Below are 27131 nucleotides of genomic sequence, written 5' to 3'. Positions count from 1 at the left end.
GAGGCCCTACAATCTGGTGGTTCAGGGTCTTTCACTCAACTCTCCAAGATCTCTTTATCTCCTGTATGCAACTTTCAACCTTCAGAGCATCTCCTCCTCCCTCCAGAAATTACACGGGGTGGCCAGGGTTAGCGCTGAAGGACTGACGGCTGATGCCGTGTCTCAGCCATGCCCATGGGCTCAGGGCAGCCTGAGACAGCGCAAGGCTCAGTTACCTGATGTGCCCGCAGAGAAGTTCTTCAGCGAGGGCCTCTGGACCACAGTGTAGGACTCGCCGACCACAAATACCTTGTACAGGACAGCGTTGTGGTTGATGAAATTCTGGACCACGCAGGGCGGCTGGATGGCACTCAGGCCCTCCTGGTTGAACACGATGGCCATCTGGGAAGACAAGGGGCCAAGGTCTGTCAGAGTCCACCACCCCTCCAGCCTCAGACAGAGGGGTGCCTCATCTGTCCAAAGCACCGCTACCAAGGCCCATCCCGGGACCAGTGGCATGAGGACTCCCCAAGAAGAGTCTCAAGCCCGGGTGAGTGAAGTGGGACTCGAGAAGAACACCTGGGAATCAATTCACTCCTGCTGTGGGGGTTTGGAAATCCTATACCATCAGGCCTGCCACGTAGAGTTGAGCTGGCTGTGCACTGCACAACTCCACTATTCACACTGTAGTCTAAGGAATGGGACTCTCTGGGTTGTGTACTACTCAACCCTTATGACATCCTAGAGGTTCCACCACAAAGACCCAGGAGGGGCAGGCAGGAAGCAGAAGACCACGGATTAGGGGCTGGGAGGCCTTGGTCAGAGCCTATATAATGACAGGGCTGTCTCTGTGCACTCACAGCACGCCAGGCCCTGTTCTAACCACTGTAACATGAGTCGCCTGGTGTCGTCCTCACAACGCACCCCTGAGGAGGGACTATTATCATGCCCCTTTTATAGACGAGGAGACTGAGGCCCTGAGCTCAGTCACCTGCTAGAGGACTGAGCCTGGAACAGGACTGGGTCTGCCCAGCAGCCAGCCCCGCCCTCTTACACACTGAGTGAGCCACATGAATGCTTGAGAAACAGTAACATGCTGCTCCCAGTCCCTGACTCCTCTGGGGACAAAGGTCTCCAACAAGAGGGTCTGGTACTGATGGAGAGAGGGCAGACAGGCAGCTGGAGAAAACCTCTCGGCTTTGGAGGAGGCTGGGTCTGCCCCGGGCCCATGGCTAATCCCTCAGCCCACAGGGTCCCAGGAAGGAGCCACCAGATGCCCGGGGTTGCTGGGAGAGGATAACAGGGCCTGGACAGCTGGCTGCCTGCACTGGCTGCCGCCTCTCATGTCATCTGTCATGGAACGCCACCCCCCGCAGCGTGCCTGGTGCTCGGCTGGGTGGAGCAGAAGTAGAGATCCAGGCTACATGGGGAAACGTGTGTGTGTGTGCGTGCGTGCGTGCGTGTGTGTACCACAGCGAATGTCTCCTTAGGCTTATGACAAGACTAAGAGACAGCAGGCGAGCTGGCCGTGGCTTCACATCCCAGCTCTGGCACTCACTGCATAAGTGCAGGCAGGGGACTTGCCCTGTGTAAGCTGCATTCTCCTCACCTGTAAAACTGCATCAACAACTATGGTGGGGTGGCTTTGGGGGCGCTTTGAGGTTTTCGTTCAGTGTTTTAAAAAAGGGGGGGTAGTATTCCACTGTGGAGCAAAGTAGTGTGTTCGCACTGGCTTAAAAAGAATGCAAAAAACCAAACAGTTCTGTGAACATAAAACAAAAACAGAGTGGTTGGGTAAACTAGCCCTGCTTTCAGTAGATCTAGGGGCTGGGGGATTCAGGATAGGGTTGGGCAGGCTAGGGTGCGGGAAGGACCCCAATCAGAAAGCCCCATGTCCCTATTTAAAACTAATCACATGCACAGAGGTGTCCTCGGTCCTTGCTGCACCTAACATCCCCGGGCACCCCTGAAATAGGTGAGGAGCCTTGCCCCTGCCCCAGCTGATGCCGTGGAGGGTGCCCCTCCAGAGGGGGCATCCCTCTGATGCTAACAGCCTCCCAGGAGGCAGGCGGCTCACGGCACACGCGAGCCTCCTGGGAGACTCCAACACTCCGGATCCTATTCTCGGAGGCTCTGTTCCTGACAGCCACCAGGAGGAGAGGAGCCCCCACTGAAAAAGCACACTGTGGGTCGGGAGAGCACCGGGGGTAGACAGGGGCACGTGTGTACATCCTAGAGCCAGACTTGGACAGCTGGACTGAGGGGTGAAAGAGCCTTCCCGGAAGGCGCCGACCCTACACCTGAGGGTCAAGACTCCTCCCGAGGAGGGTGCTCACCTGGACCCAGAAACCCCACCCTTCTGCAGTGACCCAGCAGGCTCCTGGGCAACTGGTTTCATAAGAGCGTATCAAACGCCTCCTGTGCCAGGCCCCAGGGCAGCACATGCAGCAACTCCTTATCCTTCACAGCAACCATCACATCCCGTTACAGGTGCGAGATGGACTCTCAGAGAGGCTGGATAATCGACCCAGAGTCACATAGCTGGCAGTGCTCAGAGCCAGGCCCGGTCCCCGGGCTGTGTGACTCCCGAGTTCTTGTGTGAAGAGCAGGAGTGGTTCCCTCCCCGCAGGCTGACCTGTTCCTCGCCAGGCTGGTCCAGTCACAGTAATGACGGCTGTCATCCGTCCATCCTGAACACCCCAAGGCCCTGACACACGGAGGAACCGCTTGGAGGTAGGAAAGGCCAGGTGGCAGGTTGGCAGGCAGGTGTTGGTGCCGGTGAGGGGAGCATGGGCCCAGGGGACATGATTTTGGCTGCTCTGGTGCCTTCCTGCTTCCTCCTGGGGCCTGGCGTGGAGCACACCCCTGGCAAGAAGCCCAGGCAGGCCCAGACGAGGAGGGCTCCACGGGGCTCCCGACCTTAGGAGACAGCTGACCTCTGCAGCGGGATGTGACCTCTTGCCCACCATGTTCCTGCCCAGAGGAGAGGTGTCCTCAGCCTCTCAGACCCTATCACAGCACATACCACACCACACGGACACTGTCTGTTTACAGACACTCCCCCGTAAACCTTTGCCAGGAATAAAGAGCACTAGAGAAATCTCCCACAGGCTGTGGCTGCCGGGGTCGCCCATGTTTAGTTACAAGGTCTTGGGGAGCATTTGTGACGGTGGGGCTGCCCAGGACAGGCTCTCCTACAGGGCCTCCTCTGTGGTCTAGGGTCTATGGCCCAGCGTGCCCTCATGTGACTAATGGGGAGCCGTGCCCCTGAGGGCATGATGCAGACAGGGGAGGCCTGAAGGCAACACCCCAGGTGTGGTTTCCAAGGATGGCGAGGGCAACAGAGACCCAACGGGGCCCTTGCCTGGCCCTCTGCTCCTCTCGCCCCCAAAAGGCCTCCTCTGCTCATTCCTGCACCACATCTCACCAGCGCTGTCTGCCTCTGGGACTCTGGGACTCTCTGTCTCCCACACCGGGGCAGGACTCACATCTTATGTATCCTTCCACTGACAACTGAGATGGGGCCAGGAAGGACCGCCCAGTGAATAAAAATGCATGAGCGTGTGGATGAGTCAACCCATCCCAGCAGGTAGGGGGCCCTTTCCTCTTCCCACCCCTTCCAATCCAGCAGGACGGGCAGATCCTCGTGGGCAGGGATGGGATCTTTTCAGTTAACAGTGCTCCATGGGGCCCAGCCCAGTGCCCGACAGAGCAGGTGCCCAGGAGTGAGTGATAGGGACAGGCCACAGGAAGGAAAGCGGCAGTCAGGTCAGATTGGGGCGTGACTCGCATGGGCTCCAAGGGGGCAGGCTCATCCTGGCCTTGGAGACAGGACAGGCATGGGCGAGACTGGAGGAGGCGTACAACGCCGCAGCGTTTCTCCCCCTTGATCCCTGTGGAGCCCAGAGAAGGAAGGGAGGGGGGAAGGGAGGGACAGTACCAGGAACCAGCCACAACCAGGAGCAGGACAGGGAGCGGGAGCAGCAGGTGTGGGATCCAGCACAGAGCCTCTTGCAGGCTCCCCACTGTGAGCTGGAAGGATGGGGGCCGGGGATGGAGGCAGTCAAGCGGTCAAATCTTCCACTCACCTCATGCGAGTTGGTGCCATGAGCCACTCTGGTTTTGCAAACTGTGGGTGGGGGAGAGAAAAGCAGAGAGGAGTTAGTGAGGTTATGCACCCACAAAGCCTGGCCTGGCAGATATAGGGAGAAACCCCCCAAATTCCTACAGCCGCCGGGGAAAGAGGCAGGTGGGAGCTGGGGAGACACGCAGACTGGACAATGGCCAGCACCCATACTCAGGGTGATCTGGAGGGACACCGCCAGGCCAGGCACAAGAGCCCTTCTGTCCATACCACCCGAGGACCCATTTCCACGGTGCAGGTTGGGTGGGACCCAGGGCCATGCCCTCTCGGGCAACCAAGGCCTTCATCGACCCCAGGAAGTTTAAGGCTGGGGGGCTGTGGACAGCCCACCCACCCACGGCCCCCCATGCACACCCCGCCAATCTCCGGGGGTGGTACGCACTGAATGGGAACGCCAGGCCGTTCTCCTCCAGGAGCCTCATGGTGTCATCCCCACAGAGGCTCGTGAGCTCCATGAAGGGCGGTGAGCAGATCCTGTCATCTGAGGACAGAGGAGAAGTCCATGTCAGCATGCCAGCCCCGCTTCCCGGGACAGACCCACCTCCCTGGGGGCCACCCTCAATGCCTTGCTCTCATGATCTGATGCCCTAAACTCGCAGTCACATGTGAACACACACACAACCACCGAGAACAGCACACTCTCTACTTACATTTTCTAATAACAATTCTGTAATTACAAAACTGATATGTAACTGTAAAACCTGAAGACCAAAGAAAAGTAAAAACCATACATATTCACAGTTATGACTACTGCCGCCACTTCCTTAGTCTTTATTTAGGCAGATACACACAGAGCTTTATAACAGGACACTGTTTTGTAACCTGAATTTTCAGTCCATCAACGATGCACATTTTTCTGGCTCAATAAAGACTTTTCCCCCCACATGCTGTATCGGCTTAACAACAATCGCAGGAACAATGAGCACACTTAGCTCTCACCACGTGTCTAGCACTGTGCTATGGGCTCTGCGTGCATCACCTCTGAAGTCTGCAAAGCGATCCCACGAGGAGAGAGCCGAGGTTGGGAGATTAAAGAGCATGCCCATGGTTACCTGGCAGGGCCCGCAGCCTCTCACTAATGGAAGGTGGAAACCGAAATGGAGCTCCCGACACGTCTAATCAGCCCCTGCCCGCTAGGTCTTACCTCCTAGCTTCTCTTAGGCACACTCCCCACCCTCCTCTGGCCACCTGCAGACACATTCCAGCCTTCTCCCCACCACATCTCGGCTCGCCTGAGAGCCCAGTTGCAGGGGTGCCCACCTCCTCTGGGCGCCCACCCAGTGGGTTCTAGGCATATCTGGTTTTCTGAAAAGCTCCAGCAGCTGAGTCTGCTGTGTTCATCAGGATGCTCCTGGTGCCAGGCACCAAGTGAGGGCAAAACAGACTATTTGCGGGGTAACAAAATGCATTCCGACTCTCTACTGATGGTTCGATTACATTACTGGTTTGTTATTACTACTTCGTGTCTAGTCTCCTTCCCCGATCAGACCAACAGCTCTCAGGAGGTGGGACCACCCTGTACTTCTAGGCACAGGGGCCTGGAAAGGCTGAGTGTTAGTGGGGTGGGGGCGGCTCCCACCCACAAACTTGGACACCAAACAAGCGAGCGACTTGGCTCCAAGAGCTTCTAGCTACTTGGCTGGCTGGGAAGTCAGCACATTAAACCAAGGTAGGATCCAGCCTCATAAAGCTCATAAAAAAGAATGCCAAGAATTACACAGAGCTTATTAAAAACGTCTTAATCTCCCCCACCACCACCTGCAGAGTCCAAACTCCAAGTAGGCCAAGAGTGTTGGCAGATTTCAGGGGTTGTAGAGCTTCTTGGGGACCCTGGGAGGGTGGTCTGGAGGAGGCGCTGCAGGCCCTCCGCACAGAGCACTCATTAAATCCTCCAAGTGCTGTGATGGTGTCTCCATGGACGGATGCAGAGACAGGCCCCAAGAGGCAGTCTTGCCCGAGGTCACGTGACGGTCAACGACAGAGCCAGGACAGGGGCCAGGCTCACAGGGCAGGCCAGGAAAAGGGAAGTCAGGAGAATCAGAGTGGGCAGCAGGGGGCGACTCCTGGTCCTCGGCTGTAAACCATCATCTCAACAAGGCCTCTTTTCTGCACCCCCGGCCCAGAGTCAGAGCCGGGGCAGGAGCGGCGGTGAGGGGCCGGCAGGCCCTTCCATGACTGTGGCGGGAGGACACAGTCTACACAAAGGCTCGTTCCTGTGAACACACAGCCCCTGCAGCCCAGCCCAAAAGGGATGTGATGCTCAAGGCCTGACCACACTGAAGGATGCTCACAGGGCCTGGCCGGGGCCTCGCCCTTGGCCCACCCCTCCCACAGGAAGATTTAGAAACTGCTGGAGTCAAACAGGCCACCTCATGAACGAGCCTCCAGACTCCCACTACCAGATTTTCAGAGCAGGCGAATCAGCCTGGCTTTTAGATTTGCCTTGCAATGCCCCGCTCAACGCCCCCTCACACCCCAGCCCATCAAAACTTTCACATGATGTTACTGTTAATAGCCAACATCTCAATAAACTGCACTTGCTATGCACCAGACACTGTTTCACACAGCCTATGAAGGAATTCATTCACCCTCACAAGAACCCCATGAGGAAGCACTGTCACCCCCATTTTACAGATGAGGGAAATGGGGCCTGGATAGGTGAAGTCCCCTGCCCAGAGCTACACAGTGAGTGAGCAGTGCAGCTGGAGGGCTCATACCTGGGCAGCTGGCTCCTGAGTCCACGCTATTGACCACGGCCTCCCTAGTAGAAAAAGTGCCCACTCCATATTAGCAGAGACAAAAACCACACGATCCTATCAAGAGACACAGAAAAAGCATCTGACAAAATCCAGTGTCCTTTCATGATAAAAACAGGCAACAAACCAGGAACAGAAAGGAACTTCCTCAACCTGATGAAGGGAATCTACGAAAACCCACAGCTAACATCACACTTAATGATGAAAGACTGGATGCCTTCCCCTAAGATTAGGAACACGACAAGGATGTCTGTTGTGGCCACTTCTATTCAGAACTGTACTGGAGGTTCTAGCCAAGCAATTAGGCAAGACAATGAAATAAGAGGCACCCAGACTCAAAAGAAGAAGTAAAACTACCTCTATTTCCAGATGACAGGATCTGGTATATAGAAAACCTAAAAAGAATCCACACACACAAAAACCCAAAAACTACTAGAGCTAATAAACCAGTTCAACAAGATTGCAAGATACAAGATCAAACTACAAAAACCATTTGTATTTCTATACCCTAGCAATGAACAATCTGAACGTGAAATTAAAAAAAAAGTCCATTTATAATAGCATCAAAAAAAATGAAGCACTTAGAAATAAATGTAACAAAGACGTAAATGCTAAAAACTACAAAATATCGTTGAAAGACATTAAAGAAGACCTCAATAAATGGAAAGGCATGCTATGTTCAAGGACAGGAGATTTAATATTATTAAGCTGGCAACACTCCCACACTGGTCTACAGATTCAACACAATCCTCATCAAAATCCCAGCGTGCCGATCCTAAAATTCATATGAAAATGCAAAGGACCCAGACAGTCAAAACAATCTTGAAAAAGAACAGTATTGGAGGACTCACACTTCCCAATTTCAAAACTTACTACTAAGCAACAGTAATCAAGACAGTGCGGTCCTGGCAAAGGGACAGACATACAGATCAACAGAAGAGAACTGCGAGTCCAGAAATAGACTCATACATCTCAAATCAATTGATTTTTTTACAAGGGTGCCAAGACAAGAGGAAAAATATTCTTTTCAACAAACGGTACTAGGACAACTGGACATCCACACGCAAAAGAATGAGGTTGCAGCCCCACCTCTCGCCATATACAAAAATAGATTCAAAATGGGTCATGATCTAAATATAAGAGCTAAAACCATAAAACTCTTAAAAGAAAACATAGGTGTAAATCTTCATGACCTTGGATTAGGCAACAGTTTCTTAGATAGACACTAACAACACAAGCAACCAAAGTAAAAATAGATACATTTGACATCATCAAAATTCAAGACTTTTGTGCTTCAAAGGACACTATCAAGAAAGTGAAAAGACAACCCACAGAATGAGGAAAATATTTGCAAATTATCCATCTGATAAGGGTCTAGTATCCAACGTATATAAAGAACTATTAACAACGAAACAATAAAAAGACAACCCAATTTAAAAATGGGCAAAGGATCTGAAAAGACACTTGTCAAAATAAGACATACAAATGGCCAACAAGCACGTGAAAACGACGCTCAACATCACTAGCCATCAGGCAAATGCAAATGAAAGCCACAATGTGGGGCTGGCCCGATGGCGCAGCGGTTAAGGGCTTGCGCTCCGCTTCGGCAGCCCGGGGTTCGCAGGTTTGGATCCCGGGCGCGCACCAACACACTGCTTGTCAAGCCACGCTGTGGCGGCGTCCCATATAAAGTAGAGGAAGATGGGCACGGATGTTAGCCCAGGGCCAATCTTCCTCAGCAAAAAGAGGAGGATTGGCATCGGATGTTAGCTCAGGGCTAATCTTCCTCACACACACAAAAAAAAAGCCACAATGAGCTATGACTTCACTCCTATTAGGATGACTATAACCCAAAAGACAGATAATAACAAGTGTTCTGACACTACTACTAGGAATGTAAATCGGTACCGCTGTTTGGGAAACAGTCTGGCAGTTCCTCAAACATAGAGTTCCAGCATGACCCAGCAATCCACTCCTGGAAATAGAACCAAGAGAATGGAAACATGTGTCCACACAAAAACCTGTCAAGAATGTTCACAGCAGCATTACTCAAAAGAGCAAAAAAGTGGCAACAACCCAAACGTCCACCAACTGATGAGTGGGTAAATAAAATGTGATCTATCCATACAATGGAACACTATTCAGTCATAAGACGGAATGAAGCACTGATTCATGCCACAACATTGATGAACTTTGAAAACATTCTGCTAAGTGAAGGAAGCCAGTCACAAAAGCCACATACTATATGACTTCATTTATCTGCAATGACCAGAATAGGCAAATCCATAGAGACAGAAGGGAGGCTGGTGGTTGCCAGGGGCTTGGGGGCAGTGGGAATAGAGAGTGACTGCAAATGGGTACATTTCTTTTGGGATGATGAACAATGTTCTGGAATTCTGGTTGCATAACTTTGTGAATATATTCAAAACCACTGAATTGCATGTACGCTAAAAAAATGTAGATTTTATGGTATGCAAATTATATATTTAAAAAAAAAAAAAAGGAAGAAAAAACCCCAGGCAGCAGCAGCTGCCATGCCTTGAGTGCTCGCTCTCTGCGGGACACTGGACTAAATAAATGTTTCACCTACGGGACAGTGTCTCCTTCAATCCTCCCAGCAAACCTGCAGTGTCCCCTCCCCATGCTGGGTCCAGGGTGAAGTTAGAGAAGGACAGGGGAGCGTGTCCCCAGAGATATTTGGGGTCCAGATGAAATGCAGACACAAGATATTTCCAATGACCGGGCCAGAATCAGGCCAAACACCCCCACCCTTCCAAAATCTCAGGCTCTGGTGTGTGAGGCGGCAGCCCGGGTGGTGGCAGGACCCAGCAGAGGTGGCAAAGGATCAAGTGCGCCAAAAAAGAGGGGTACACGCACACTGGCACGGTCTTCTTCCTTTATCCTAATCTGGAGCTTGCAGACCACACCCTGAGCAGCAGACCACTGGCTGCCCGCCGCACTCCCTCTCCAGGGACCTGACTGGCCTGATCACACTGCCAGGAAGGGCCCATGGTCCAAGCTCAGTCACCATCGAGGGGCCAGCCCTGGGTGAAGACAGTCCTGAGCCCAGACAGCAGGGGCTGGAAGGGACTCGTGGCCCTCACTGGGCCGCAGGCTGCTCCACGCCGGGGCCTGCCCTCACTCTGGACTTGGGTACAGCGACCACGATATCTTGACCACTTAAGCCATCCTGCATGTCCATGAAATCACAGTGAATTAGAAACTACTACTGTTCCTATTTTGGTTTCCACAACCATTCACCAACAAAAAGAAATACGCTGAGGCTCAACTAAATCCTAGGAGCCAGAGATGCAGCAGCGAACACAGACACCCTCCCTCGTGGAGCTCCCGTTCCAGGTGAGGGGACCCACACAACAAACCAGACTGATAAGTAAAATGTACAGCTAAACAGCACTGGTGGGACACCCAAAGCACAAAATGGGGAGCGCAAGGGGGTGCCAGCAGAGGTGGGGTGTGAGCGGGGGGTGCCCCACGGAGCAAAGACAAGGGAAGGTGAGGGAACGGGCCATGCATCCGGGGGAGGCATGTTCCAGGCAGAGGGAACAGCCAGTGCAGAGGCCCTGCTCAGGGGCATGTCTGGATGCACAAACTGGACCCAGCCCCTGAGATGAGGACGGTGACGTAAGCCTAGCTCATGGGCAGGGGTCACCGTGACCCCTGTTGTGGGAGGGCCAAGAAGGAACCAGGCCCTGCAGCATCAGAGCCAGCGCCTCGGTGGCAGCAGACACACCGGCCCTGCTCCACGTGAGGGACGGTGACAGCAGAGGTCCCTCCAGCTCAACCCTGGGAAACTCGCAACATGGACAGCAGCTCTTCTCCCCAGATGGAGACAGAACAAGGCCTCTTTCTATAAGGGAGCACCGGGAGCCCGGGAGGCTATTTCTGGTTCCCTGAAAAAAGCTACTGTTGCTTATTTATCTGTCGTCTTTATTTCTGGACGGGAATTGGAAAGAGGCTTTTTTTAGTGAGACGGTGGGTTGTGTTCTGTTAAGAGCTAAACCATCAGCCCCTGGGAAACCGAAACACCCCATCCTCCCTCTCTGCCACCCTATCAGAGAACGTGAAGCTGAAGGCCCTGGGAGATGGGCAAGTCCCAACCACGCGTCCACAAGCCCAGAGAGAGGAAGAGAATAGTTCAAGGCCCACACGCGTTGCTGGCAGGTCCAGGGTGAGAGGCCAGGCGTCCCGGTTGCAAACCACTGCCCCGTCCACTCTGCCAGGTGGCCACCCTCTCGTCCGACCAGTGGCAGCTGCTACAGAAGTCGCAAGAAGACAAAAGACCAATGACAAACAGAGGACAAGGAGCGGTGGGGGAGAAGGGGAGACTGGCACTCTGAATGTGTGGCTTTGAAGCCAGTTAGCCAACTTTGAACCTGGGATGAACTACCCATTAGCTGTAACCTTTGGCAAATAACTCTGCTAGGCCTTGCTCTTCTCATCTGTAAAACGGGAGCGATGCCTCCCTAGAGAGTTGCTGGGAGGCCTGGCACACAATAGGCTCCCAGAAGTGGCAGCTGCTGTTTCTATTACTATGCTGGGCGAGGCCAGCTGGGGCCACCTGCAGGAGAGCAGGCAGATTCTGAATCGTGGCCACCGGGCCACATCCAGCTTCTTGGGGAGTGTCAGGTGCTGGGCCCCATCTTCACTGGCTTTCTTGCTGTGCCTGGCATGGTGCTGGCAGGGCGGGCCCTTCACGTGGCTGTGAAGGGAGCCTTGGAGGGGCACTGGCAGTGCTGGGCCTGGGGACAGCTGTGATGAGACTCTGCTTCGGTTCCCTTCTCTCAGACAGGCTTACCCTCTTCATCCAGACATACCTGATAAAAACCCCACAAGACCCGGGGCAGAGATGGTCCCTGAGGACACGCAGGCTGGAAACCTCTGAAGCTTCTGTGACAGGCGGGGCCCCCGAAGGAGAGAATGACACCCCCGAGTTCGGCCTGTGCTGTGGGGAGAGGAATGCGGGCAGAGAGACCAGGGCAGCGGGGCGACATCTCATCTGGAACGTGCCACAGGCAGGACTTATTACAATTGAGGGCTCTATCTCCCTCTCTCGAACATCAGTTCCAGAGGGCAGGGGCTTGTGGGTTTTCTGCAGATCTGTAGGCCCAGGGCCTAGGACACTGCCCGGCACACAGTAGGTGGTCAACAATACTTGCTGAGGGAATGAACTGGCCTGTTGAGTGAAGGGGTCAACGGCGCCTTAATGCACAAGGCTGGCTCCTCGGACATCTGGACAGATGCAGGGCCCACGTATCACTGTGTCTAGTGCCACTCGAACCATGCTCCAGGCCTAGCCTGCCACAGGGGCCCTCACGCCACTGCTATGTCGTCATTCCCCGGCTCCCCTGAGGCCTGCCCTGCCCTGGGTTTGTTCCACTTGAAAACAAGACACCAGCCACATTCATCCCCTCAGTCGGGCCCTTCACTCCTCTGAGGACTGTCCCCTCACAAGCACCTTGTTTCTCTACTTTGCTGTGACTGTGACCGCCCTTTCCTTTTTTAATCCTGTTTTTACTGAACACCGTTGCCATTGGTATTTTCCCATGATTTTGCATGTTCTGGTCACCCGACCGGTGACATTTCCCCAAAAGTCAGACATTTCAGTTTGTGACAATTTTTCTCCACCATAGACAAGGCTTCAGTGAACATCTCTCATGCATAAGGTTTGCTGCTTGGGGTAAATCATTTCCACGGGCCAAGTTCCCAGAACTGCGGTCTTGGGGTCCACAGGAATCGACATTTCTATGGTTTTTGCCACACTATTTCCAACGGGACCAGCAATGAACAGTCTTGACCACGGCTTTCCCGTTCCGGGTGGTCCCATTTTCAGAAACCTGGGCAGTACTCTTACGAGGGAGGACAACGGGTGACACAGTGAATGATCCCATCCCCACACATACCACCACTCTGGGGCCAGCAGGCTGCCAAGCAGAGGGAGCGAGGCACGAAGCCACTGAGGCTGGCGTGGGAGCTGTGGGCGAGGCCTGTGCGTGACCTAGTGAGAGAAAGCCCTGGACGTGGGCCAGAGACCTGCATGCAAGTCCAGCAGCTCCCCTGGGCCCTGGAAACCGTGTGGCCTTTGTTCCTGACCAGGAGAACGGGGGTCATAATAAGCCAGCCCTGTCTACTTGCTGGAGTTGCAGTGAGAATGAAGGACAACGAAAAAGTACTGTGGAATACGCAAAACGCCAGATAAAGAAGTCAGCCCTCTTGGGGGTGGCAGGCAGGGGCCCGGTGCAGCCATCTGTTCACAGGCTCCTCACATGGCGAGGGAGGATCTGGGCTCCCAGGTGCCACTGTTAGCCAGGCAGTGGCAAGGGGCCCTTTGATGCCCAGCTCCCAATGCAGAAGGGGAGACAATGGGAGCCCCCCAACCCCGTGTGTGCTGGAGGCAGGGCCGGGAGAGAGTGTGTGACTCAGACTTCTAGCCAGCAGACGGGGGCTCCGTGACCCCCAGGAGAGCCGGGCTGCCGAGGGGCAGCAGCCCAGGCCTAGGGAGCACGTGGTTCAGGAGGGCAGACTTCTGACTGCCTCCTGGAAAGGCCAGGGAGGGCTCCCTGGGAGGAGGCGACACACCAGGGGGCCTTGGTGAAGGCGGGAAGTTTCAATCTACGTGAACCCTCTCGCCTCAGCCAGGGAGCTGCTGCCCCGACCTGGGTCTCCACCTGTCAGACAGAAGGCAGGCTCTGTGAAGGCAGGACCTTATCTACCGGGTTCACGGCCACATCCCCAAGAAACGAGTGAGTGCATGACCTGAATGCTGACCTGGGCTTTCCTGGCCCAAATCAAGAAGCAGGTTCCCACAGGGCCAGGGGCATCCTGGCCCCGGGCTCCTGCACACCAGCCCCAGATGCTGCCTCTCAGAGGCGGGCTGTCCTGCTTTCCTGGGCCACTCCCGGTGCCCAGGGCCCATGAGGCAGGGCAGGAAGCGGCCTTATCCAGCAGGGGGCGACAAGGAGATCCTCTGTGTCCCTGGCAGAAGAGGGCACAAGAAGGCGAGGGCAGCAGGATTCAAGTCCTCACCCATCTTCTGTGAGTTGGGAAAAAGCCAATCCCTGATTTCACAGGCCCTGGGCCTCTGCATATGCTGGTCCCTCAGCCCTGAAGCCCTTTCTTCCAGTCCCTTCGTGGCCTGGGAAACTCCTGCTCGTCCTCTAAGCCCTGGGTCGGCTGCCTCCCTCCTCTGAGCACCTCCTTCCTGCACATCTAGGAGGAGGCCCACCTGCTGGGCTCGCCCAGGGCCCTACGCTGTTCATCTCAGTGACTAACGATGTGTCCTCAGGGTCTGCAGGGACTCAGGCTGCCTGGGCTTGAATCCTGGCTCCACCACTTATCAGCTGTGTGACTCTGGACAAGTAATTACCAGAGAGGCCAAGTAACCTCTCTGCCTCAGTTTCCTCGCTGGAAAATGAGGACAACAGTAACTACCTCATAGGGCTGTCCCCTGTCCCCTGTCCCCTGCATTTAGAAAATGTATTTTTAAATTAGGAAATAGTGTCTAGATTAAGGAAAAGAACACATGTTCACATTTTCCCATATTTGCTCCAGACCTTTTTTGTTTAATAAGAGACTGTGAGTGACCGATACGTCTAAATCATAGATTACCAAGTGTAAGCAGCGGAAGTGAGGTGTGTTGTGGCAGGGGAGGGTCAAATGCTGAGTACACACCCGAGACGTGGCCACCATGATGCCTAGGGCCACGGCAGTCAGGGAAGACTGCCTGGAGGAGGCAGTCACGGCACAGGGCAGCCCAGAAAGCAAAACAGGGCAACAATAATGAGCACCAACTCTGCAGCCTGAGAGCCAGCCCAGTCCCCACAACCTGTGCCACTGGGCCAGGTCACTGATCCTCTCTCATCCTTTCCCTCATCTATAAAATGGGACAGCAATGCCACCCAGCTCCCAGGGCTGTTGCAAGGACTCAGTGAGGCTACATCACCCTCCGCAGGGCACTGGTACCCTCTGGTACCAGCACCCCTGCCAGTCCCTTCCCTCTGGGAGGGGCGGTTCCACCCCAGGGTCTGGGCAGCAGCAGTGGCCCCAGCCTACCCAGCAGGACCCATCGTCTCAGCCTGTCCTCCCGACACGGACAGAACAAGTGCTGTAGCCCCAGCACTGGGCTTCTTCCCAGCTGCCTGACTGAATGTTCCTGGAGTTTGTGCACCAAGGAACCCCCTTCTTAGCACCCTCACCCCATAACCATCTTTTCCCCACTGCAGCTGTTCTACCCACAAACCACCAGATTCCTAGGTCCTGCCCACTTTACCCACCATCTAACCCAAACTACAGGCTGCTGTTGGATCCTGGATCTTTCTAAAGCTCCCACCTGTATACTAAGGCAGCTCTCAGCTCAAGGACTGTCCCCGGCCAACTCGAGTGCAAGTCCAAGTCTTTCCACAACTCTGCAACCTGACCCTGCTCGTCTGCCTGTTACAGGCTGGACTGTGCACCCCCTAAATTCATATGATCAAGTCCCACCTCCACTACCTCAGAATGCGACTGTATCTGGAGAGAGGCCTTTACAGACGTGACTAAGTTAAAACGAGGTCATCTGGGTGGGCCCTAATCCAATCTGACAGGTGTCCTTGTAAGAAGAGGTGATGAGGGCACAGACACACACGCAGGGAGGACCATGAGAAGGCACAGGGAGGAGACAGCCGCCTAAAGCCAAGAGAGGGGCCTTAGAAGAAATCAGCGACAGCTTAATCTTGCACTTCTAGCTTGCCAAGCTGTGAGAAAATTAATTTCTATTGTTTCAACCCCTAGTCTGTAGTACCTTGTTACGGCAGTCTGAGCAGACTAACGCACCTCCTAACTCCTCCCAGAATGCGGAACCCGAGGTCATCCCCAGCCAAACCCTAACTCCAGGCGTAGTGTCTCCTCCCCATTCCCCGCACACACCTCTGGGACTCCTCCTCCCACCACTCAATAACCCAGTCGTCCCAGCATCACTCAGGTCCCCGAGCTCTTGAGAACAAGCTGTTCTATAAAAACACCACCACCCAGCATCTTCCACCAGCTATCTCGTTTGCCCTGGTACCAGCTCTCTCTTGCACTGCTACCTTGTTTGGCTGCTCATCTCCTGCACCCCATTAAATGTCCACATGTTTGGGTTCTCACTCAGCAAACAGACATCACACTGCTTGGGTCGGGACCAGGCCTTACCCCGGGCCCAGTGATGCTCAGAGGAGGCAGGCGTCAGTAAGAACCACCTCTCTGACAAGTGTATGTGTGTGAGGAGTAGAAGTGAGCTGTGAGCACTGGAAACAAAAGGAGGAGGGGAAGCACAGAGCCCTCATAACCAGCCAGCACATGGAAAGAAAGGAGGCGGCCTGAAACTCCCCAAGTGGCCACCGCGTGGCGCTGTTGGCCTGGCACAGCCCTGACGACTGTGGCCACAGGACGTGAACGGGTAAAGCTCTGAGAGCCCGGCCTGTCAACCTGCAGCCTCCAGTGTTCATGACCCACTCAGGGCCGGATTGTCCAAAGTCACCTTCCCTCTGTTGTTTCACTGTCAGGGGACAAGAGCCATGTGCTCTTGAATTCTAGACAGGGAAAGACATTCTGTACATTCTGAGTGAACCAAGACTTGGCCTGACGGCAGCTCTGAAAACAACCTGAATGGCTTTCCAGCTCATGATGGGCAGCTGCCCAGTAATTCAGAACAGTCAAGTCGCAGGCGCGTGAGGGTAGGAAAGCAGCCGCAGGCCGGAGCCAGGAGGAGGCGGCCAGGAAGGGCCGGATGACAGGCCCGCGGATGAGAGGAAACGGAAGTCAGAAGCCGTCTATGATGTGGAGCCGGGCCTGGGTCTGCAGAGGGCATTCGTCATCCTCACCACGACTCCCCTGCTCCCACTGTCCACAGTATATATAATGTCCCGTCCACCTGGCCTGGCCAGGAAGGGCTCCATCCAGAGCAGACCACGTGCCCTTTCCCCCGGCCGCACTCCATCCCCGCCTCCTCGCTCTCCTGGGGCAGCGTGCTCCCCCAGGACACCCTCACTGCCCAGGTCTCCACCCACCTCTCCCGGCCCCTCCTTCAGATAAGTGAGAATATCTGCTCTCTGTGGCTGAGTTCCCCCCGTTACACTTAGGAATTGTCCCTTGCTCTGTCCCCAGCATGTCCCCTCACACCAATTTCCAGTTCATCTACATTCCCTTTACTACTGTAAGGTGACTCATCTCTCCCTGTAGGCCCTTCGAGGCACAGCAGCTGGATTTGTCAGGGGGATTTGTGTTGGGATTCAAAAGGGTGGAAACAATTGAATGACAGTGACATCCTTGTGTGTATCTTCAGATCCATTCATAGCCCCGGATGAGATGAAATTCAAATAACACGCTTTGTTTTGCTTAAGACGTGAAAAGTTCCAGCCCTTGGAGCCAGCACGCCCTGGGGATGTGGGGACTGGGGAGCCTGACTCATGGAAACCACTCAGAAACCTGCCGCCACTTTGGGTCAGTCCCAGGAGAGGTGGATCCTCATCCTCAGAGCCTCTCACAGGCTATGGGTGTATGCTAAGTGCCTGGGTTCCAATCCTAGGTCCACTGTCTCACTCTGGGCTGGTCGCCTCTCTGTGCCTCAGTTTCCACATCCACAAGATGCAGATCACACCAGCACCTACTACCTAGGATAGTTGTGAGGACTAAGTAAGTCCCTGTGAGTAACCGTGCTGGGACTGTGTACATTATACAGTAGAAAGCGCTAGGTAAGGCTTCGTGTTATGAGCTGGAGTTGGGTCTGCTCCCATCTGCTCACTGAGGTCCAGCCAAACACCTGGACCTATGACAGGCTGGAGGGCTCCTCAGGAGCTAGGACTGTCTCATGAGGGTCAGGCAAGGACACAGGGACTCCCTCTGGGACAAGGGAGGGGAGAAGGCTCTGGCCACACTGCTCAGGCCCTGAGGAGCTCAGACGGAGCTGGAGGGGAACCAAGGCCCACAGCCAACCACCCACGGGGAACCAGGTTCCAGAAAGGCAGCCTGGGGCAGGCCTTCCCAAGGCACAACTGAGCGCTGCTCATCCATCCAGTTTACCCCGGTTCACCCAGAGCATCTGAGGGAAGGAAGGGCCTGACACCTCGGAAGGTCACGTGAGGACGGTGGCTGTGAGGGAAGGCCAAGGGTCCTTCCACCCAGGTCCCCAGAGACACAGCCCAGCAGTGACCCAGAGGCCTCAGGGCAGGAGCCAGGCCTGGATGGTGCTCCTCCCCAGGACCCTCTGAGGAGAAGCGGCACTTCTGGAGTGTGGACGGGCCTCTCGCTATCTCCTTACTGCTCACACAGAGCAGAGGGGCAAGGGCGGGTGAGAGAGGACTTTGCAGGAGTGACACGTGGAGGACCGGCCTGGAGCTGCTGCACCTGTCTCACACACCTCTGGGGCTCCCGCTGTCCAGGGATCAAGTCCAGGCTCCCTAAGCAGCCCTTGAGGTCCCCCAAGAGGGAGCCCCTGCCTACATCTCCAGCCCCTCGCCCCCCACCATCAAGCTCTGGACAAAACGGGCTTCACTCAGTTTTCCAAACAAGCTCCCCCTCGGGGCGCTGGCTCGGTGCCCCAGCATGTGCCTCCCGCCCCTGGCACCTGGTGTCTGTCTCCCTGACGCGACTGGGAGATGGTCGTGCTCACCTCCGCCTGCCTGGGGCGGGTCCCAGAGCTGAGAACACAGCAGGCCCGTGTTGGTGTGCTCTGTGGACAGCCGTGGAGGCTTACATCCGGCTCCTCCCCATTGAGAGGTGGACCCTAACTGTGTCCCCTTGGGCGTGGGGCCTCACAGACAGAGTGCGGACGCCGAGGCAATGCCACAAGAGGCTCTCTTCCTCGGGATGCACACCTCTGGGGCCCCGAGCCACCCAAAAGTCCGGCTACTCGGCAGGTGCCATGCTGAGCAACCACGCGAGACCCGACATGAGAACCCACTGGGTGATCCCAGCCAAGCCCCAGATTTGTGTGCAAAACACCTGTTACTGTCTGAAGCCACTGTTTTGGTTCACACCATGAGAGAGGACCAGAGGCCGACACACGCCATGCATGGCTCCCCGTCACCAACAGCCAGACGAGAATGTGCGGCTCTGTGCCGGCACCACTCCACACACCTGCAGGCCTGCGCGCCCGTGACTGGCTCTTCTAGCAACGCCATGGTGTAGGTCGCTGTTATCACCTCCACTGTGTGTAGGAGGAAACGGAGGCCCCGGCAGGTTAAGTTCTGTCTTCAGGGTCAGAAGCCAGTGTGTGGCAGAGCAGGCTTCCCGCACAGGCAGCCTGGTTCCGCAGCCAGGCCTTCACCACGAGGCCGCACCACCGTGTGACAGCCCACGAGGGTCGGCCTCACTTCTCCCCACTCTCGTCAGCCCCACTGGAAGGGGTTAGGGAAGGTGCCATCCCCTCTAAAAGAGACGAGGAGACAGGCGTCGAGCTGGCTGTGCTTCCCAACACCGCACGGCCGGACGCTCTGGGCTGCCTGGGTCTGTGTGACCTCGAGAAGGTTACTTCACCTCTTGGTGCCTCAGTTTAAAGGGGGATGAGAGCAGTCCTGCCCGTAGGGCTGCCGCAAGGACCAAACGAGTTAACACACAAAGCGCGTAACACAGAAACCCGCCCGCAGCAGGTCCTAAGTGCAGACTCCACCCCTCCATCACCACCACTGGTATCATTATTCACAGGTCCGCCATTTAAAAAGTCCAAAATCAGCTCAGAGAGCCCAGTGCCGCTCTGCCTGGCCCGCCGCGGCCCCTGGGCGGACGGGAAGAAAGGAGGGTGGACACGGAGGAGCAAGACGCTTGCTTTGTCCTGCCCAGAGACAACGCTCTTGACATCAGCATTAACGGAGGGAGAGAGAGCTTTCTCGTCCAGCTGTCCACCGGGACAGACTCGGACTCTTAAAGCAGCAGCAGCAAAGGTCCAAGCCATCCCCCAGAGGCCACCCCCTCCTCTCGGCAGATGCACGGCTTCCAGGCAGCACCCCCGGCTCAGGACACAAGGTCGGTCTGAGCTGTCGGTCCCGCAGGGCCAGAGAAATGACAATGGTAGCAACAGAGTGAGAAAACAAGATGACGACAAATCGTTCGCAGGCCCGACAGTGTTCTTTCTCGGCCGTGGTCAGAGCCCTGAGGCAGCAAAGTGAAAACTCCACGGCAGTTCTCCTCCAGAGGCGGGAGGGGAGGTAGGGGGGAGGGGGGAGGCTCTGACGGGGCCCTGACTCCACAGTGCGGCAGCAGGGACAGCTGAGAGGGCCTGATACCAACCCTGCACCCCAACACCAGCAAGGCCCTCCCCAAAAGGGACCATTCTCTGTTCCTGGTGGCAACCTGCCCAGCCTTTGCCCCTGCTGTATCCACCCCCAGGAAAGTCTTACCTTCACTTTTCTGCTGCTGAAGAGTCCTTGTCACTGAAGCCCGGCATCTGGCCCGGGCTGGGGGCTTACTAATGCTGGTTGACTACAAGCCCCCTCTGTGCCCTTTCTCGGTAGCCACGGAGGCATCCGCTCACCCCTGAGCCCCACAGCACCATCCTGCTCCTGAGGTTCTGGCATGTGCACCCAGGCTGCAGCCTGTATTGCATTTCCTCCTGACCTCACCCTCTACCCACCCAGACATGATGCCTGTCACCGACGCCTGTCAGTGCCACCGTTCCAATCTCTCTGGGCTCTGTCCCCTCTCCTCCTGCCCACTGCCACCACCCTCGCCAGGCCCTCAGCATCTCTCCCCAAGCTGCAGTGGCCTCACTGCCTCCACCCACAAGCTAAGTCCACACTGGCACTGGAGGCCATCCGGGACTGCGCACGGGACCCTCCAGCAGCACAGAGAGCCCCCGTTCTCCTGAACGCCCTGCTCACTCTCCCTGGAATGGCTGCCCCCATCTCTCCAGCTCACCCCACTGTTTCAGACCCTCTTCAAACATCACCTCCTCAACAGCCTACTACCACGGATGGTCAGGACCACGCCTCCTCTGGCCCCAAGCCCACCACCCCACCTGCCAGAGGTCAGTCCCGCCCACACTGGAATTTCTGCCTCAGAGGCTCCACTGCTGCGTCTGCTTCTTATGTATCTAATTCTTGCAAACGACCTTCCTTCGTCTGCACATTACTGGGCACCCACTGTGTCCCAGGCCCTGCCCTCGGCGACTCTCGGTCGGGTGGGAAGAGACCAGTGAGCAGACGTGACAACACAGTGGGACTGGTGCTGTGACTGAGGGCAGCAAGGGGTCTGCGGGAGCAGAGAGGCAGGGCACTGAGGCCCACACGGGGAAGGGCGTATGCAGCAAGGAGGGCTTCCTGAAAGAGGCTGCCTGAGCCGAACCCCAAAGCCCGAGCTCGTCGAGGGGACTGAGGGTGTCCCAGGCAGAGGGAAACCAAGGACAAAGGCCGAGGGTCAAGACAGGGCTGCCCGTGAGGTTGAACAGCCACAGCGTGGAGTGTGAGAGCTGACACGGCAAGAGACGTGGCCCAGGGAGGGGATGGGCAGGGGCCACCTGCCCCAGGATGCCCAGCACAGGCCACAGGGCATGGAGACACTTCAGATCAATTCAACTTAATTTACAAGCGTTCAAGGAAAAACTTTCTGTTTGCTCAGGGTGACAGGCAGAATCCAAAAATGGCCCCCAAGATCCTGTCCCCTGGTGTGCACACACTGCATAGTCCCGGGGACTGAAATATGATGGATATCACTTGGTGCTTAGGACGTTACACTGTTGACCATAAAACAGGGAGATTATCTCGGTGACCTACCCAATTGCACACACTCCTGAAAAGCAGAGCACATTTTCTGAAGAGGAAGTCAGAAATCTGAGGCTGGATGCCCTGAATGGAAGGGCCCTGAGAGAAGGAATGTGGGGGCTGTGGGAGCTGAGCACGGACCCCGGCTGACAGCTAGCAGAGAGACCAGGACCTCAGTCCTACAGCCACAAGGAACTAAACTCTGCCAACAGGCATAAGCCTGGGAGTGGGATCTTCCTCAGGGCCTCCAGACGAGAACCTAGCCCAGCTGACACCTTGATTCCAGCCTGTGACATCCTGAGCAGAGAAACCAGCCATGCCACATGGACTTCTGACCCACTGAACTGGGAGATAACAAAGGGGGCTGTTGTAAGCCACTCCGTTTGTAGCTATCTGTTACGCAGCAGTAGCAAACTAATAGACTCGCTTACTATGAGTTTTCAAGGGGGAATCCTCACTGTGTTATTTGGAGACACTGGGTTGGGGGGCCATTTCACCAGTGGCTGCAGCCCCCACCTTGCTCCCTGCAGGCCTCTGAGGGGCCCTGAGGCGTTACTGTGGCTGCCGCCTCCCTGTCAGCAGCCTGATCCTCAGCTCAATGGCCACAGGTGAGCTGTCCGGGGGTGGGGGGAAACACTGGAAAATGGGAACCAGCCTGAAATTGGGGGAGGGGATTGCTCCTAGGCAGGGACAGAGGGAAATAAATGCCACAGGTCTGACATTTCCCGGTCTGACATGGCCATGGTCAGCTGGATGAGCAGTTTTCCTCCCGTCTGACTTAGTTAATGACCTGTCTCATCTCCAGGGGACAGAGCGCTGTCTGCACCCGGTGTGTTCAAAGCCCGGGAGCAGAGGAGCCAAACACGGGCCCGGGCGGAGACACGGACATTCCTGAGCCCCTCTCCAGCTTACAGAAAAGGCGGCTGGAAATGTGGATGAACTCCGTGGCAGCTGTTCCCACTGATTTACGGCCCCTTCCGGACCCAGGCAGACGCTCGCTGCCCCCACTCAGCACCAACTCCCAAAATGCAGCAGCCTTTTTTGTTTTCAAGACTCTTTAAAAATAACATTTGAAGTGCTCTCCCTGGCAGTACACATTCTAAAAGTAGAACAGAAAACGTTAGCTTGGCCCCAGTGCAAAGACGAAGCTTCCATCGACGAAACATTCCATATTTTTAAACAATGAGACAATTTCCTTAATCCAAAAAGGGCTCTAACCAATCAATAAGAAAAAGACCAACATCCCAATAGAAAAATGGGCAAATGACATGAAAAGATGCACACACAGAAGAGAGCAAAGTGCCAATAAACACATGAGGAGATGCTCGATCTTGCCAATAAAGGAAGAAATGCAAATTAAGACAGTTATCATTTCCCCGGCAGATGGGCACAATTAGGAGTAAAATTTGTTCAAATTTTTTGAAGATCAATCCAGCAATATCTGCCAATGTGAGGAATGTTTATAATAATCTTTGACAGAGAAACTCCACTTCTAGGAATTAATCTTACAGAAATATGCAAGACCTGTGTTTACTGCAGCTTAGTTTGTTAAAAAAAAAAAAAAAAAAAAGTCCAAATCAAACTGGAATGACCATGACCCCAATATAATTAAAGAAATTATGATTCTTTCATTCTCATGCTGAAATAATACACTGCCATCAAAATGGGCAGCAGACCTAATCTCCCTCATCTTTATGGGCTGTGGAAAGAAGCCAAGATATCTATTAAAGGAGAACACATGTAATATGACCCTGTTTCTTCTTTTTTTTAAGTACATATATATTTGTGTTTGAGAAGGGTCTAGAAGGTTGGATTCCACACTGTTAAGAGCAGCTGCCCCTGGGAAGTGAGGTCGGGGATAAACAGGTTTGAGTCGGGAATTCAAGCTCAGATCTGTGCAGTAGACCAGGAGGCACCCAGTCTGGAATTCCCAAAGTGTGCTGGGTAGAGCAGGCCTTCCACCAGAAGCCCTACAAAAAGGGGGTGAGGGGCCCATAACCAATTAGGTGGAAAAAACTAAATATTGCTCTATTCCACTGATTCTAAGACATGTGTTTTTTTCATTTTCCACCTCTGAAGGTGAGATGTGTCTCATCATTGACGGTGTGTTACAATTTAATTAGTATTTTTCTCTTTCAGTGTATCTTACTACCAGTGGTGAAATTCAGTACACCTCCCTCTGGGAGACTGAAGATTCACATTAGCACACTAAAGGCTCTGAGAAGTCCTGCAGCAAAGAAATTTGTCTAATTCTGATTTCTCCAACATATCCAACATAGCCCCTTTTTCCTTTTCCTTCTGAATTCTCATGGCCTTTCCCTTTGTTTACAGATGAGATCGTGCTGGGGCTCCACAAGGTGCCCCCATGGATGTATGAGAAGGTACGAGAAGCTCCTGGACAAAGCGGGGAAGGCTCACTATTTAAACTTCTATATAATGGCCATTTGGCAAATTCCATAATAGCAACCGTTGTCATCAAGAACCATCAATGGATGCTAAAACAGCAGGCAGAAGTATGATGAGAAACAGAATAGCTGTACACTATCTCCTTATAAGATCATTGCCAATCTCAAAGAGAAAAACAAATACACAGTGGAGAAACCCGGCAGATACCACTTGAATCAAGTAATCAGTTAACCAGACAGAAGACACTCTGACGTGACGTCCTCCTGTTAGACAGGAAGTGCCAAGGAGGGAACAGCATCATGTGGAGGAGGGAACAGTATCGCTGCTGTGGAGTTCCTGCCCAAAATGCTTAACCTCAATCTGATCATGGGAAAACATCCGATACACCCAAACTGAGGGACGCTCGACCAAATAAATGGTCAAGGCTCTTCCAAAGTGTCAAGGTCACGAAAGACAGACAACCTGAGGCCCCAATCCAGGTGAGAGGAGACTAGAGAAGGACAACCAGACTGGGTCCTGGACCAGAAAACGGGGCAGCAGTGTGACAAGTGGTGAAACTGGTTAGTTAACAGGATTGTTACTGATGCGGATTTCCTGGTTTAGGTAAGTATATGGTCACATAAGATGTTAACACTAGAGGTAGCTGTGGTGAAGGGTATACGGGCACTTTGTGTACCATTTTTTGCAACTTCTTCTGGTAAATCTAAAATTACTTAAAGACAAAAATTATACTATAAAAACTGTATAATGTGAACTTTACAATAAATCTATAATATTGATATAAATCCAATAAAATACGATAAAAGCCCACACATGCTACAGGGTCATCCTGAAAATTCTCCTTGTTTAAGAAAATAAATCCAGATGATGCATTTGCACATGTGGGGTGGGGTGCTCGGGAAGGATGGATGAGGTGGGGCACTGCCCTGGAAGGGCCTGGTCTCAGGGGGTCACGAGGCCCACTATCCAGGGTGCCAGTACCAATCTAGTGCTAAACAGAAGTTCAGGAACTCAGGACTCATAGGGTGACAACTACAGGGTGTGGTCTGAACCCCACAATGCAGTGTCACCTAGGAGAACCACCATCTATTGAGTATTTATGCCTTAAATGCATTAGCACATTTAATCCTTATAATAACTCTCTGAGGAAGGTGCCACTATCATTACCCCATTTTACAGATAGGAAAACCAAGGCTCAGTGCAGTGAAATAACTTGTCCAAGTGCACACAGCTAGGTGTATAAGGACAGGATTTGAACCTAGGCAGTCCAGCCCCAGATTCATTACGGCACTGCCTCTGAGAAGACTGCTGCAGAGGTGTGGGTCCCCTGGAAAGGGCACTGGACTGAGAATCAAAAGGCACTGGGTCAGTCCTACAATCTCTCTGGACCCCCTTCCTCATCTTTAAAGATATGGAGAAGAACAGTTTTGGAGGCGCCAAGAGCTCAAGATCTCTTTCAGCTGGAAAGACAGGAGATGGGCCTTAAATTCACACTCAAGTGTAAATGACTGGTGTCTGATACTTCCTGATTAATCTGACCAACAAGTATGTTTTGAGTATGCATCTGCCCTACTATGTCCCAGGGAAGAGCTGTTGAGATTTCTCACTGGGGTCTGGGAGACTCCAGGCACAGTTCCCAGCCCTGCTGGGAACACAGAGGTGTGGCAAGACGGCGGCTGCTGGAGAGAGGGCTAGGGGTCTGCTCCTTCCTCCAGGTCCCCCTCGTCCCCCTGCTGTAGCTAGGCCAGGGCAGGAGGTGCCCAGGAAAGGGCTCTCGGGCCTGATGAGAGCGAGCCGATCTGGGGAGGGCGGGGGACAGGTGGTGAGCAGATGTGAGCCTGTAGAACGTCCTCCCTGTGTTCTGGGCTCTGGGGCCTCCGCTGTGAGCCTGGGCGGCAGGGCTGACACTTTCAGTATTCCTGGGTCCCTGGGGGTGACGGGGCCTCCTCTCAGAACAGGACCTCTGAGGGCTGTGAACAAGTGGGGGGCGGGGGGTGGGAAGGGAGAGATGCACAGTCCCTGCAGGGCAGGATGCCAGCACAGGTGTGCCCGGGGCCCCAGGCCCGCCCAGCAGGTGTGGCTTCTGACCTGGGGCCAGGGGACAGGAGCACACCCCACCCAGGGCTCAGCAGAGGGCCGGGAGATGGGTGCGGTTCAGAGAATTAGCTGCAAAATGGCCTTTGGTGTGAGGGAAGGAGGGTCAGCTTTGGAGGCAGCAGAGCTCACTCAACTTGACTCAGGAGCTCAGGAGCTTAAGCAAGTTACCTCATCCCCTAGGCCTCCACTTTCGCACCTGACAAGCGGAAAATCGCAGTGGGCATTCACCTCCTCTCGGCAGGTGACACAGGGAGGCTCACCAGGGCACAGAGACTAACTCGGGGTCCCAGGGCAGGGCCAGGGTTCAAGCCCAGCTGCCTAATGAAGAGGCGCCTACCTCAGCCTGGCCCACAGCCGCTGCTCAACCTACCCTCCTGCTCTCAGACCCTCCACCTCCACCTGAACGTGGTCTCTGCCTGGGTGGCTGGAAGCAGCTGACGTGAAAATGGGACAGTGTTTCTCCCACACACCCCAAAGGCCAGCAGGGAAACCAGAAGCCAAGCACCCAAAGGGCCCCACCCTCCATCAGCTGATGGAGCCTGTGCCATTTCCTCAGTCACCTGCTCCAGGAGCTTGTCCAGGCCCCACCTGGTGCCCTGTCCTCCCTCATACCAGCCCCCTCCACGGGGCACACTGTCCCCTCGGCCCAGTGGGTTGGGCAGGGTGACATCTGAGGAGGTCCAGGCTGGTAGGCACCAAAGGGGCCAACTCCTCAGAAGGCCACTCAACAGGTGTGAGGCATCTTCCTGGGGGCCTGATCTAAAACTCCAGCCTCCCGCACAAAATCAGGGCTGGAAGCTGGCCCTGACTTGGGAGCAGCAGTCCTGGGGGGCATACACTCCATCCTCTTTGTCCTCCACTACTGCAGGCCCTGCTACCTGCCACAGGCTTCTGCCACAGGCTTCTGCCACACGCCTCCCACCCAGAACCCGGGCGCCCAGTGGGACCAAGGAGAGGGAGTTGACAGCATCTGAGCACCTAACTCGGGGCCAGAGCTTCCGTACACCTCCCCCCACGGAG

At 54.6% G+C, this 27131-nt stretch overlaps 1 protein-coding gene and 1 non-coding gene across 4 annotated transcripts in view; one reads left to right on the top strand and one right to left on the bottom strand.

Annotated features, from left to right (window-relative positions):
* The window catches only part of ITPK1 (inositol-tetrakisphosphate 1-kinase), a 178508-nt gene that overhangs the window by 18363 nt on the left and 133014 nt on the right, over positions 1-27131 (bottom strand). For all 3 annotated transcript variants that reach the window (XM_004434218.3, XM_087448033.1, XM_087448032.1), the window contains 3 exons: positions 4506-4604; positions 4068-4108; positions 216-381 (listed from right to left, as the gene is read on the bottom strand). In XM_004434218.3, coding sequence (XP_004434275.1) covers positions 216-381; positions 4068-4108; positions 4506-4604 — 306 coding nt within the window. The remainder of the gene's footprint in view (positions 1-215; positions 382-4067; positions 4109-4505; positions 4605-27131) is intronic.
* On the top strand, positions 22684-22785 carry LOC147913891 (U6 spliceosomal RNA). The gene has a single exon (XR_015556251.1). It is a non-coding gene; the product is annotated as a U6 spliceosomal RNA (small nuclear RNA).

Source organism: Ceratotherium simum, chromosome 24 (assembly GCF_057802395.1).
Source record: "Ceratotherium simum simum isolate JZ-2026a chromosome 24, ASM5780239v1, whole genome shotgun sequence".
NCBI classification, from domain to species: Eukaryota; Metazoa; Chordata; class Mammalia; order Perissodactyla; family Rhinocerotidae; genus Ceratotherium; species Ceratotherium simum.
This window is presented reverse-complemented; position numbering and strand designations above follow the sequence as displayed.